The 14,506-nt window shown below is 42.9% G+C and overlaps 1 protein-coding gene and 1 long non-coding RNA gene across 2 annotated transcripts; both read right to left on the reverse strand.

Annotated features, from left to right (window-relative positions):
• Nucleotides 1-311: 311 nt before the first annotated feature.
• Nucleotides 312-1,294, reverse strand: LOC131246585 (uncharacterized). The gene has a single exon (XM_058246841.1). It carries the CDS (start codon nucleotides 1,055-1,057, stop codon nucleotides 512-514), a length of 546 nt encoding a protein of 181 aa, XP_058102824.1. The 5' UTR covers nucleotides 1,058-1,294; the 3' UTR covers nucleotides 312-511.
• A 12,311-nt stretch (nucleotides 1,295-13,605) lies between these two features.
• LOC131247423 (uncharacterized) lies at nucleotides 13,606-14,217 on the reverse strand. The gene is made up of 2 exons (XR_009171725.1): nucleotides 14,143-14,217; nucleotides 13,606-14,055 (listed from the first exon to the last, which is right to left on the reverse strand). It is a non-coding gene; the product is annotated as an uncharacterized LOC131247423 (long non-coding RNA).
• Between the last annotated feature and the right edge of the window lie 289 nt (nucleotides 14,218-14,506).

Raw genomic sequence — 14,506 nt, forward strand, 5'->3', positions numbered from 1 at the left:
GCATATTTGAAGTTTGGCGATATTCCAGGAGAAGAGGTCGCTGATGCTCTCCCTGATGTTCCTCATTTCCTTACTCAGATGAACCTGCCCCATATGTGCCCTCCATTTGAAATGTCCCCAATACAGCATTTTGGCTAGCATCTTCACTGCAGGAGCCACCCACATCACCATTTCTAGCAAACGAATTAATCACCCACTCTTTAGTTTGTGTGGCCCTGATCTCAGTATTTTGACGCCTTCCTTCCTTTTTCCCGGAAAGACCATCCCCAGAAGGTTTTTCTACAAAGACTCAGATCTGGAATGAAGCCCCTCCAGCAACTAACATTTGTGACTCGAAGCTCCCAGGATCCACCCGAAGCTGGACTTTCACCCAAGCGAATTTCTGAAAAATCCTGAACGTAGAGGATGAATCCATCTGAACCACGTCACCGTAAGTCCTCCCGAGGTCCTTGATAACCGAATCAAACCAGGCGTGAGCTGGAATCCCAAAGAGACAAATCCAGACCTCTTCCTATTGGTTGTATATTTTCAGCGACCATGGGAGCACTTCCACGAGGCCAAGCTCCCTCCAAAAGGAGGAATCGCCCACAAAGTCCGTCAGCTCCACTTTAGTCTTGAAAACTATGAGAAATCTGTAGTTGTCAATCCGGGCAACATCAATAGCCGAGGCCTTGAATCTAGATCCCCTGAAACCGTTAATCAACTGGAGAATAGAAATCATTTGATTTCCCGAGTCAAACACCAGCGTGAGCTGAAGTTCCCGTAGTTTCCTTGTAACCTCCCCTGGATCTGCCTTGACCCCCCTGGCCGCTGAAAAGGGTTTTTGCCCCTGGACTATCTGCTTCTCCCAGCCCCTGTGGCTTTTCCTTGGGCCCCTGTTAGGGAGATTTCCTTGCTCATTATTTCCGGCTTGGAGATTAGCCCCCTGGGTCTGGACCCCTGAAGAATCCAGACGCCATTGGATTTTGGGTCTTGCCTCCTTCACAGCAATTGTTCGCCCATCAATCTTCTTCCCATCCAAAACCCCTTTTGCAGCACGAGCATCATCCTCGTACATGAAACGGACGAAGGCGTATCCCCTTGATTTGCTGGTTCTAGGGAAATAAGGAAGAAATACCTTAGCAATCCTACCGTACCTTTGAAAAATTTTTAAAATGTCTTCGATGGAGCAAGAAAATGGAAGATTTCCCACAAACAGGGTCTTCTTATTTCCAGCATCTTCCCTGCTCTCCTTTCTTGAGGGGGCTCAGCCCCTCGAGCACCCCCTCATGAAACCCTAGCTCAGCACTTTCTCTTTCCCTCTTTTCTCTTGTAAGAACTAGCAGACCATCTGAACATTACCTATTCTCTTAAAAAATCAGAACTCCAACGAACACCTTTTAGGGCTTTGGTCCATATTGGTGAGGTCTATACCTTATTTGATATACCAAATATATTGATTCCCAATAGGTGGACAGAAAGTACTCACCATACAAGAAATCGTACTTGCATAGAGTCCAACCTTGACGTGATAAAACCTTCAGTTATTTTCAGCAAAAATTCATCCAATAAATTCATCATACTTGGAGAAAGTACTCACCATGCTTGGATGAATTTTTGCTGAAAATAACTGAAGGTTTTATCACGTCAAGGTTGGACTCTATGCAGGTACGATTCCTTGTATGGTGAGTACTTTCTGTCCACCTATTGGGAATTAATATATTTTGAGACTTCATTTACTAAGAGAAATTGACACTTCCAAATTTCTCTTTCCTTACTGGGTATTTGTTGCAAGCTAGATTTCCAGACGGCCTATCAGAAAATCCATTGGATAATGTTGAACTTCTTTAGGGTCAGCTGGAATGCTTTCCATACCTCTATAAATTCCAGGTTCAAATCTTCAGGATCAGTTGGGGTACCTTTTGATAATGCTTCTTTTAAAATTTGTGTTCTGCCATTTTGATACTATTTTGAAGTAACTTTGTTATATTGAAGCTTCTTTTAAAATTTTTAATGCTTCTTTAAAATGCTGTATATTGAATTTTTATTGCCTTCTATTGTGTTTGGTAATTACAGTTAATGACATGAGATACAGGTGGAACTGTACGCATTGGGATTCCATTAATGCCTAAGTTTCAATTAGCTTCTCTACTGTATACTGAGTTTTCATTGCTCGAGTGAGTTGCTTGTTTTCTCCTGTTGGATTCTTAAGTTCCTTATGGTAACGGTGGCGATTGCCTCTAGTATGTTATTATCTTGTTTTCTCCTTCCATAGTTTTTCTTTTACTACAACATCATGGTATAGAAGTTAGAACTAAGAAGTCAATCATATGATAAGAATTTGAATCGATTACATTTTGGAAGTTTTTGGTTGTTGTTTTTTATATTTCTTGACTTATTAATTCTCTAAAAAATTGTTTTTTAAAAAAACATTATTTTCTTTTGGAACTTTCGTGATGGGATGCTTTTCTGCAAGTCACAAGAAAAAGGTGTTAATTTTTATGGTGCAACTCCTCAGTTTGATTCTGCTGGCTGTCTCTAGTGAGAAACCTGTACATGTCATTTTCATTTATCGTTTGCCTTTGTAACTCTCTAGTAATATATCGTTCTCTATGATAAAATTTATAGATGAAAAGTTAGTGGAGAGCAACATAGGTAGCTTGTTTTAGTACTTGATTGGCAACCTTGCTTGCTATAAGACGGTACTTCACAGCAATGTTTCCATTTCACTAATTCTGCATGCCCACAGCTTGAGAACTTATTTATGTGTGGGAAATCTTGGGACATTGGTGGCATGAATGTTGGAATTTTGAAGAGGAACAATGAATGTCTAGGGAAAGTGCATCTGAGAGCAAGAAAAATGAGAATGCGTCACAATGGCAGCCCACCTCTATGCTTGGTAGCAAATGTACTTTTATTAGAACTGCATTTACTTGGAGGTGTTGACTACATCTTCTTGCTCTAGGATCCATATTTAGCTTTTATTAGATCTCATCTGTTAGGAGTTAGATTTTATCATTTGTTGGCTGCTATTAGAAGCTTGTCACTACAAGAAAACTGGTCTTTACCGGCGGTCAAAACCGCCAGCAAAGGCCAAGAAACCGCCAGAAAAGTCTTTACCTGCAGTTAGCTAACAGCCGGTAAAGCCTCAGTCGGTAAAGGCTTTACCGGCAGCCATGACCTTTACTGACAGTTGTGCTGGACACCACTAAATCGTCAGTTTTTGTTGCAAAAATGGTCAAAAGCTACGGATAAAATCCGTAGCTAAATATCACTAGCCCCACAGTACGACCGTAGCGATTGGTACCGTAGCCACAGTAAATGCATAACCTGCTGAGTGGGGTTCAGAAAATCAGTTTCAGAGTCTTAAAAGCCAAGCTGGTTGTCTTTTAACCAGAAATTACTAATTCAAGGAAGATATAAGCAGAAGTAACAAAATCTGATTATACTGCTTGAGAAGGTCTAGCTCCATTTTCTTGCTCACATCATGAACCTCACCCTGATGGAACAGATAGCTTACTAAGTGCAACAACCCAACAATAATTTAAAGTACAGATTACTTGTGGTCCAACCAGTTGGACTTCAGACCTTCTCTTTAGTAGTAAAATCCACAAAGAAGTCAAATATACACACAAACCAGTTTGATATGGATGTTATATAACCTGAAAACATCTTATAATGAGAAATTTTCAAAATAAATAATTGTGATTAATTTACAATTAGTTATATGTAAAAATACTGGAAAAAAAAATGTGTATTTCAATAATGAGTCTATCTGAAATCTATGCTGGGTTTGCTATAAGAGTTATGGATCATTACAAACTGAGGTCCACTTAAAGATAAGGTGCAGATGAGGGTCTTTATTCACAATGGTATAGAAGGATTGCACCAAGGAAAGACTCTAAAAGGGACTGTAAATTTTCAGTCCATTTTCTGCAAAAAATGTGATTTTGATCAAGAAAGGGACATTGTTTTCTTCTCTTTTTTGCAAAACAAGGATCCTGGGCTGATGGGCATTTCTAGCATGAAAGAAAGATGGGGGAAAAGTAGATGATGGGGATTCTGTTGAAACAACATACACATGCATGTTTTTCTCGGATTCAAACTCAGAAGAGATCAACAAGTTCTTGATTCTATTACCAGAGAGAAAGATGTATGCAATTAAAAAATAATATAAAAGAACCTCTAGACTCAAATAGCACCAAGTTCTTGATTCTATTGCCAGCTAACCTTGCAATCTATGAAACAAAACAAAGTCAGTGTTTAAGCACAGAGATAAAGATGTGAGTGGGTGGGTGAGGGAGATCAACAAGCAATGATCAAAATTAAGCAGCAAGATCAAATCCTAGGCATATCAGTACGTGTACGAATCTGAGAGTATTAGTAAGATGTAAGGCTAGGGCCATTTCCTTTTCACCAACAAAAATCAAAGGGTGATGAGGACAGAATTCACCTGATCTTGTTTGAGGTCTTGTGAAGAGATCTCCTCACAGACATAACCAAGTGTTTCAAAAGTGGCTTATTTCAAAGAAGTTGGCTTTTCTTGCTGGGTCATGTTGCAGAGTAAGCATCCAATGATTGTGTTCAGCAAGGATAGTTAATATGGTTGGTGCTAGAGGTGAACGAAGTGCCAATTTAAGCGTACCTGGAGGAATCAAAGAAATTTAAAACATGATTAAATCATTTTGTAATAGTCAACACATGAAACATCAAGAAAAACCTACTTATAAATGCAAGCAACCTAAAGTTGAACTGATGTTAACAAAACCACTCAAGTGATTGCAACCTATCAACCACACATGCAAGCAACCTTCACCATGTTTTTATAGTCTAGAAAGCCTACTGTTCACTCCCCAAGTATAGGGTTGTGATGTAGTAATAAACTCGGTAAGACCGAGGTCGAATCCACAGGGACTGATACCTGTACGTTATCTGAAACCAAGTAGAACTAGAACTAGACTAAGATGTAATCTAAACCAAATAGAATTTAAGAAATAATTGTGGAATAATTATCTAAAACTTTAAGGAATTCAGAGGAAGAAACTAGGGATTCAGAGGATCCACTTGTAGAGATCAGGGAGAAATTATGCCTGCTTCAGGAATCATGGAAATCAAACTGAACTTACTTGATCTGGTTTTCAAGAGATGAAAGGTATATGAATTAGAATGGATTCCATCATCTAACCATGCCCAGGAGACAAAGCAAATAACAGGATTAAACTAATTACCAACCAATCAAAAGTACATGAAAGTTAGGAAGGGTACGATCATCCAACCATGCCCATGAGACGATGGTGAACAACAGGGCTTCCTGACGTCATAAACATCAAAAGAGAAAAAGAGATATTCAAAGCCATTGCAAACCCATTGTAATTTCAGTCACAACAGACCATTAAAGACTGAGAAAATATTCTTTTAATAATCAACTCAAAACCAAGTTCAGTTCAAAAATTTAAATGAAAAGCAGGAAATAGTGTCTCCCATCTCGCTACAGGCTTCACCTCTTAGCCCTAGCTAAGAGGTTTAGCCTAACATAATTATGATTAGGCTAAATCTCAAAAAGAAAAGAAAAGAAGAAGAAGAAAACAAAAAAAAAGCTAAAGAGAACAAACAAACTCTCTCTCCCGTGAAGGCTTCACGTTCTCGCTTTCCATTCCTCAGCTTTTTCTTCTTTTCTTCTTTTTTTCTTCCGTTCCTTCAAAGCCAACCCAGACGTCCAACCCAAACCACCCCTTGACAGCAGCCAAAACCAAGCCCTCCTGCTCCAGCGCTCAGCAGCAGCCAACCGCACCACTCTGGCACGAATAATAACCTCCGTAGTACCCCATTCTCGGATCCTAGCGTTCACACGCCAGATTCCGATCCTGGGATCCTACAAGGAGGATTTTTTTTGCCAATGTACATTTATCTCGTAATAAGCATAACCACAAGTATACCCAAATCATAAAGGCAACATCATCATCACATATCCACTAATATAATCATTTGAATACAATCGAAAGGGAAATACATAAATCGAAAAGAAACTCCAGAAGCTCGACCGCACGCTCCATGCCTAACGCTGCTGCAACCTAACGCCACCTGCACGCATCTATCGTGCATAAGCTTATAGAAAGCTTAGAGGGTGGTGTAAGTGTGTGCACAAGGTAAGTGCCAAGTATTCGATACAATGCCATTATCATACAAACTGGAAGTACTGGTAATCCATAAACCGTACAATATCGGAATAAGCAAAGATACTAGCAAGATCATGAATTATCTGAGTAAACAGAAATACTCACAAGATCATAGATCATATGATAACAGAGTAAGTGGAAATATGAACAGGTCCATGAGCCAATCGATATATACGCAATATATAACAACTATGCAAACGAGGAGTCATAAAGAGCCAAATATCAAATGTAGAGGATGCAATACAATATACATTTCTGATGAGTAACACAAATAGCATCATCGTAACTAGACCATATAACCATATAAATGCAATTGGGTATATAATTCCTTATGTGTTCACAAACACGTCAGCCATATCTAAACCATATAAATGTAGAAACACAGTAACCCAAGATGTCGCATGCCGCGAATGTCATGCAATATGTAGTGCAAATGGAATGACCATACTGGAATGTGAAGACGAGATGATAGTACATTGTATCGCAGGCTATGGGGTCCATCACAAGAGACTTCTATCCAAACCAGTCCTATACCTAAATTTGGATAGTTAGACTCGATGTGGTAAACTCCTGATCTCAAGTTAGTCGCGTGCCCCAACCAAAATCCTAGCCATTGCGAAGGTACACGTGATAAATAGTTGTACACCACCAGCCCGAGTGGATAGTGAATGAAGGAATGAATGAATGAGTATACAACTCCTGCCCAATAAGTCCACATATCAGTACGGTTTATCTCTGGGATCATCACCGGGGTTTAATATACTCCAAATGGCACTGTCGCTCTCCCAGCCGCACAGTCCAAGTGAGTATAAGAAACCTCACCATCCGCCTAGCCAATAGTCTGCCAATACCTATTCGGCACGTCGATAGCGGACCCATTCATGAACAGGTCAAACTCAGCTTAATAATGCCCACTGCTCTCGGGCGGGTAAGGCCACACCCCCTCCCAACTGACCATGATACAGTGGGAGACGCGGCCTCCTGGTATTCGGCACTTGGGCACTCATATGTATCCACTCGGTCTCGATGTTAGGGCGTCCTCTGATACCAAGAGGGTTTAGGAATTTTCACCCAGGGACATCTATGGCAGCCCGTATGCTAGAACCAAACATTTTCGGTGTCCCATTTGGCCATCCACGATATGCCTGTGGAGGCTACGGCCCTGATGTCGCTAGGGCATACAATAATCATAATGCGAGATGCATGAGTCATACAATCCAGTCATGTATCAATCCTGCGCATACCGCGTGCTCATGTGAGATAACCTCCACCTATCAGGGAGTCTCATAACAACATGCTCAATGACATATGCAATGATCAACCACATCTCATAACAAACATGCAGATGATGTGTACGGGCATGTATCATGATGCTATGCTGTCACATACTCATAATCGGTATCAACAACCGGCATCGATAATCGACCTCGACCATGTGGACACTTAACCAACATTGCCCCCAAGGAATGGCCTACATAGAGTCAAACATATAATGGGCCCACGGCCTCACACAAGGGCCTAATATACAACACAATGGGTCTTACTCAAAGGCCACATATACACAACAGGTGGACCCTGCTCATGGGTCTAATACATATCACAATGGGCCTTGCCCATAGGCCATGAATACATCACAATGGGCCTTGCCCATAGGCCTCAAACACAGGACATGTGGGCCCTACACATGGGTCTTAAATTCATTAAATGGACCATGCATCATAGGCTTAATACATATCACAATGGCCCTCAACTACGGGTCACATATACATCATGCAGGTCTCGACAATCGGCCATGGCAATCGAATTCGATACTCAGAATCGGCCTCGACAATCGGAACCGGCCAATACAATCGACCTCGACAAATCGACACCGATAATCTACATCGATAATTAGCACCGACAATCAGCTTCGATAATCAACACCGACGACCGGTCACATAGACAAGACTGGGTCCATAGATGAACATCTGATCAATCATAATATAAAGATCAACCCTCAACCATGGTTATATCAAATCTGGTAGCATGGAGCCATCCGTCCATGGTAAATGGGGCCCACTTATTTGGTTAACCCACTAAGAGAATGATGAGAATGGGCCTGATAAGGCCTAAGGAAGGGTCACAATGTGGACATCCAACCATCACTGCCCAGCAATGTGGACATTTAACCAACATTGCTCCCAAGGAGTGGTCCACATAGAGTCAAACATAAGATGGGCCCAAATATCCAACAAGTGGGCCTCAAATAGTCATCACAGGTGGGCCTTACACATACAGCACGTGGACCTACACATCACGGTGGGTCGATACATTGGGCCGCACGCCACACCAATGGGCCTCAATTCAACAAGTGGGCCGCATCAATGAGCCAAAAATACATCTCAATGGGCCTCATCACAAGAGTAGGAATATTTCACAATGGCCTCACTAAATGGGTCGAAACACATCTCAATGGGCCACGACGTATGGGCCGAGTATATATCACAATGGGCCACGACCCATGGGCCGCAACCCGTGGGCCTCAAATACAAGTGGGCCACATTAATGGGGCCCATATATAAACCTCAGGTGGGCTCTGCTCATGGGCTTCAAATACATAATATGTGGGCCCTACCCATGGGTCTTATACACATCAAATGGGTCACGCGTCATGGGCCTAATACATGTCACAATAGGCCTTGCATCAATGGGCCGCCCTAATGGGCCTCGTACACATCAAGTGGGTTGTATCAAATAGGCAGCACTAATGGGCCTCGACCCATGGGCCCTGATATATATATCATAATGGGGTGCCTGCCCTGGATGGCATGGATAAAGATACATCAAAGTGGGCCTGACAAATGGGCCACAACATACATCAAAGTAGGCCTCATAACATGGTCATACATACATCAAATTGGCCACATCAATGGGCCCCATGTATGTTAAATGGGCCACACTCAATATAAGTGGTGATAATGATTTCCACTACTAAAATTTTCAAGGTCCGCCATAACATTTATTTCCCATCTAATCTAATCATAAGGTCTCAAGATTTCAAAGATAGCCGTTCAATCCTCACCGTGCACTATGGTCCACTTGATAAGTAAATCGACTTATTTTCGTCCCAAACCTAAAAAAAAAGGATCATTTTCCAAAAATGGTTGGACGGTTGGATGAAACACATGCATCATAGTGGGTCCCATAGGAATGGAAGGAATAGATAAGTCACATGTTCCATGATGGAGGTCCACGATTGTGGACACAACACATACATAAATAAGTCTTAAGTAAGACCCACCAAAATGTTTATTTTCCACCCAACCTAGGGCCCAACATACCGTCCATCCAAAATGAGGCCAACATGATGTTTATCTTCCATTCAAACTAGTCATAGGGTCACATGGGCCTAGGGCCCATCGTAATATTTATTTATCATCCAACTTGGGCCACTATAACATCTATTTGCATCCAACTTTGTTGATAAGGTCTTATAGACACTGGGCCCACCAAAATGTTTATTTCCATTCAAACCTGTTGATAAGGTTATACGGACCTGGATTGAGAACGGTATTTATTTATTTATTTATTATTATTTTTATTTTTTTATTTTTTTATTTTTTTCCAACCTTGTGATAGGGTCACATGATCATGGGACCCACTGAAATGTTTACTTGCATCCAATTTGTTGATAAAGTCGCATGGGCCAGGGGCCCACTGCAATATTTACTTGCCATACAACCCTTTTATAAGGTCACGTGGGCCTTTGGCCCACTGTAATATTTATTTGTCCACCAAATTTATTCTTTTTTTTGGGTATGGTTATGTGGTCCTGGGGTCCACCATGATGTAGTTCACAAATCCCACCCATTCAGTCTGTGTGTCCCACCAATTTGAGGGTGCAAACCGAGTTTCAGGTGGATCCAAGCTGCATGTGGACCCCAGCAATTGATTCCATGTGGCTTGGCATACCACCGCATGAAAGGTGATGGTGTGGGCCATTCGAGAACTTTTTGTGACTGATGATTTTGGAACCAACGCATCATAAAAGGGGACCTATTAAATGAACGGCATGGATGTAGAACATACATCATGGTAGTGTCCACAACTGGGGCCAAGGGGGGCCTCCCTGTTTAACGTTAGACGTCCAGACTCCTCTGGACGTCAAGTAGCAAATGCATGCCACATACATATATTTATTTATTTATCCTAGGTGGGACCCACATTAATCAGATCTACTCCGTCCATTGTATGTGTCACACAAAATTAGGGGTCCAAAACAAGTTTCATCTGCATCCAAATTTCAGGTAGGCCCCACCAAGTGATTTTATATGTTTTAGGCATATCTTCACATGATTTTATATGGTGTGGCCCACCTGAGTTCCGTATACGGCTGATTTTTGGGGAGACCACCTGGTCCGAGGGGACCCATCAAATGCATGGCGTTGATGTTCGAAAAGCATCACAGTGGGGCCCACAACTAAGGCCGTGAGGCTAGCCCGTTTGTCCGCCAGCAGCACCCACGCACGCTGCTGCTGACAGCAGCGTGTCCTTGTGGTTTTTTTTTTTTTTTTTGTTCTCGAGGTTTTTCATATGTGGGGCCCGTGTCTTAAGAATCCACTCCGTCCATTAGATTCCATGGCCTAAGACGGATCAAACGAGTCCGCTATGCAGTATGTTTTTGGTGGGTAGGGACATCAAGGTGGGTCCTAATGGATCTTAAAGGTAAAAAAAGTTGTTTCCCCAGCCAGGGCCCGCCAGAAAATCGGATTGGATTCATTCTTTGGCTCAACGCCTAAAATTGGCTTGGAAATGAAATGGATGGTGTGGATTCGATTTTTACATCAAGGTGGGGCCTACATAAGTAGCCTGCCCCAAAAGTTCTCCCCCCTCTCTTTTTTTTTTTGGCAGACGGTGCATTGCTCCTACTTGTGAAAAACGTCCAGCGTCCAGGGACGCTGGACGGACCGTGTGCACGTATTGTTGAAGGTGGGTCCCACGTGTGGGGTCCACATGGACATGGCCCACTTGATTTGGGTCAATCTTATATTTATGTTTTCCAATTGCCGTTAAGTGGGGCCCACATGGCTTGGACGGCCGTAGGGTCCATTTGGTGGACGGCTTGGACATCACATACATCAAGGTGGGGTACATCCAGATGGGCCACACGGCCACATTATCATACCAAATTAATGAGAGAAAAAGAGAGAGAAAGAAGCACCCACCTCGAGATCTCTTCTTCCTTCTTCCGCCAATGCATGATAGAGCCCCAAAGAAACAATTTCAATGGTGGAGATGATCATTGGATGGTGGAGATGGGAGATAGGGAGGTGGGCCACACGAGCTCTCTCATGGGAGCCATGGACGTGGGTTGCTCCATGGAGGGATTGCTTGGAATGGAGAGAATTGAAAGAGAGAAATGATGTAAGGGAGTGATGGGAGAGAGGGATGGTGAGGTAATGGGAATTAATGAGTTTGACTTATGGGGAAAAGGGAAGGTAAGGTGGTATGGTAGGGTGATGTCACCCCTAGGGTGACATCATAGTAATTAATGTTTCTAGGGAAGTACAACAATAGGAATAGGTGGGTCCCACAATCAAGCGATCAACGGCCTAGATAATGCACGGGCCGGATCTTATAATCTGAGCATCGTATTGACGCACAAGACGCATCGTCGGAACCGCGGCGACGGCACGGTCAAAATGACATAGGTCTCATTTTGAGTCGGCTCGGGTTTATAGGATGTGACTCAAGAGCATGCGCCAATGCTATCTATTCGTCTCGGGTCGCCGAAACTCAACTAGAGGGAACCGTAGAAGTTTATGGAATGGTACAGGCTAGGTTACGGGTCTTACACTCGCTATCTTCAGCAGCAGCCAAGGTGCCTCCACGGCTGCCCTTCCTCTCCCCGTTTCTCCTCTGCTGCCTCCCACTCTCTCCTAGACGTGCAGCAGCAGCCAAGCCACGTCCAGCCCTCACGTTCCGCTCTCCTTGCTTCACGTTTCTTCCTTCCTGGCACTGCCTGCCTCCGAACTCTCTCCCCTTTCCGTCTTTTCTTTATTCCTTTTTAAAGATGGCCAGCCCGCCTCCGGTGCTGTGGAGTCCCACCAGAAATAGCTTGCATAAACAGTCCTTCCGCAGCCAGTTTGCAACGGAGCCGGACTCCCTGTTTACGCAGAAAGAGCCTACGCAGCAAAGATTTCGCAGCCGGAAGAAGGACGTATTCGGTGATGTTTACCGCGGATTTCTTCGAGAAAACTCCCCTGCACGGTCGGTTTCCGCTCCTGCTCCATCCGAATGGCTTGGATCAACGTGAAGTTCGATGATGGTGGCCCACCAGAGACGACCGCAGCTTCAAGTTACGAACAGAGTCACCGCAAGTCGTCTCTGTTCATGCGGTGGCCCATTTATTGAGGCCGAGTCGAAAATCCACTCCGTCCGTTCGAATCACGTCGAAAAACTGTTGGGGACGGACGAGAACGGTTTGATTTCGTTGCGGCCCACAAGACTTGGCGTTACACCGTTCATCTTGCGTTTGTCCAGCTGGGATCATGAAGCTGCTTGCATGGTGGAAAAAGGCCACCTAGGCGTTGTTCTTGGCCATCTCCTACGACGAATGGACGGTTTGGATCTTCGAACTGAGGAGCGAATGGGGCCCACAGTGATTGCCCGGCGGAACAGCGTCAGACGCTGTTTCCTTTCAAAACACAAACTTCAGTCAGACCTGCGTTTGACCGGAGTCTCCGTCCGGTGCACTTCTCATGCACATGTGTCCTATGTACATGCAATGTACATAAGGATCCATCGTGATATTCGAAAGAAATCTGTGCCATCCATCCATTTTCTTGCCTCATTTAAGCTGTCTAGAACAATTTTGAAGCATATCCAGATATCAGGCGGGCCCCACATAATGATTAAAGGGGCTGATCTGTCCGTTGGGCCACTTTCACAGTGATTCAGGAGCTGAATTTTTACGTGTACGGTTCATTTAAGGTCCTCAGGCCATGTATGAAGTTTTGAACTGATCAGATGGTGGGAACCCTATGATCTTGCATTCTGGACACTTTTCAGGCCACTTGAGCTTCAATTCCTCGATTTTCTTGGATCCCTGGCGTGCAAATCAGTCGATCTTGGTCTCCTGGGGTCCATCCCATGCTTTGGTGTCATCAGAGCGTTAAATCAATGCTTTAAGCATCCTTTTTCAGTCCATGCTCGTAAATACACTCTGCATCACAAACATGATTAAATCAGGCCGTTAAACAATACTATGTTTGTAAATCCAGGTAACAACTGGGTCTGATATGCAATATTTGACCCTTAACACCTACAAATATAAACCATCTAATGAAATTGGAGGACATGTCAAAAAAATGCATCTTAACCAATGGGCCATAACAACTAAAAGTTATTGAGGTACCTTGACATACGAATCCAACTCTTATCCATCACTATGTTCCTCAGCCACTTCATATACAGAGACTGAGCTTCAAATTGCATAAGTTAGAACTGAAAGAAACATAACCACCATTTGAGAGCTACTTCCTCAAATGAGAAACATCATTAGTAATTTCCTATTTTGATTAAGCTGATCTTTCCTGATTCAATTCGCTTGTGCATCCAAGCACAGTATCAATGACCTTCTTATATCCGATAAAACAATGCCCATCCAAACCTCTTAGCAGAAACTGTAACTGATGCTCACAGGGCAATGGCCATAAAAGAATTACGGCTCATACAACCATTCAAGACCATTAAGAAAAACATAGATTGTACTAATTTACAGATGCAAGCCCAATGAGGAAGACCTTTGCAATTAGAATAACAAAGTACCCATGACAATCATACATTGCTTTGCTTGTATAACTTCGTGTCGATCACTTGTTTGCCGCACATTGCACAAACTCCTGTACAAAAAGAAACACTTTTAAAAACGTCTCTAGGCAAAGAAAGAAGGAAAAAAAGAGGGGCGGGGGGAGAGGAAGAGTTCCATGCCTTTTGTGTAGCACACGTATGTCAATATCAACCATCTTGGTGGACTTGTTGCTTGCAAATGATACACTTGGTGGTTCCGTAAGGGGTCCACCTAAACAGAAATTTTTTTTATAATATTCAATGGACTTGTTGCACGATCCTGTGATAGGATGGACGAGAAGTCCTTCCTATCCACCCCAAGTCACACTATCGCTAAGGATTGACTGTCTTGCAGTTTATAACCCTTGTAACAATGGAAATTTCTAGCACTAATGAATCACCCAGATATCTCACATAAATGCCATGAATCACCTCTTCAATCTCTCCTCACATGAATTACCCAGCACTTTAAACATTGAAAAATAGTACAAGAAGAAGTGGGAACAGAAATTTTCAATTTT

This window comes from Magnolia sinica, chromosome 5 (genome assembly GCF_029962835.1).
Source record: "Magnolia sinica isolate HGM2019 chromosome 5, MsV1, whole genome shotgun sequence".
Classification (NCBI taxonomy): Eukaryota; Viridiplantae; Streptophyta; class Magnoliopsida; order Magnoliales; family Magnoliaceae; genus Magnolia; species Magnolia sinica.

Excerpts from the sequence above, each read along its gene's own strand:
- LOC131246585 (XM_058246841.1), bottom strand. The coding sequence starts at position 1,057 with ATGTACGAGGATGATGCTCGTGCTGCAAAAGGGGTTTTGGATGGGAAG.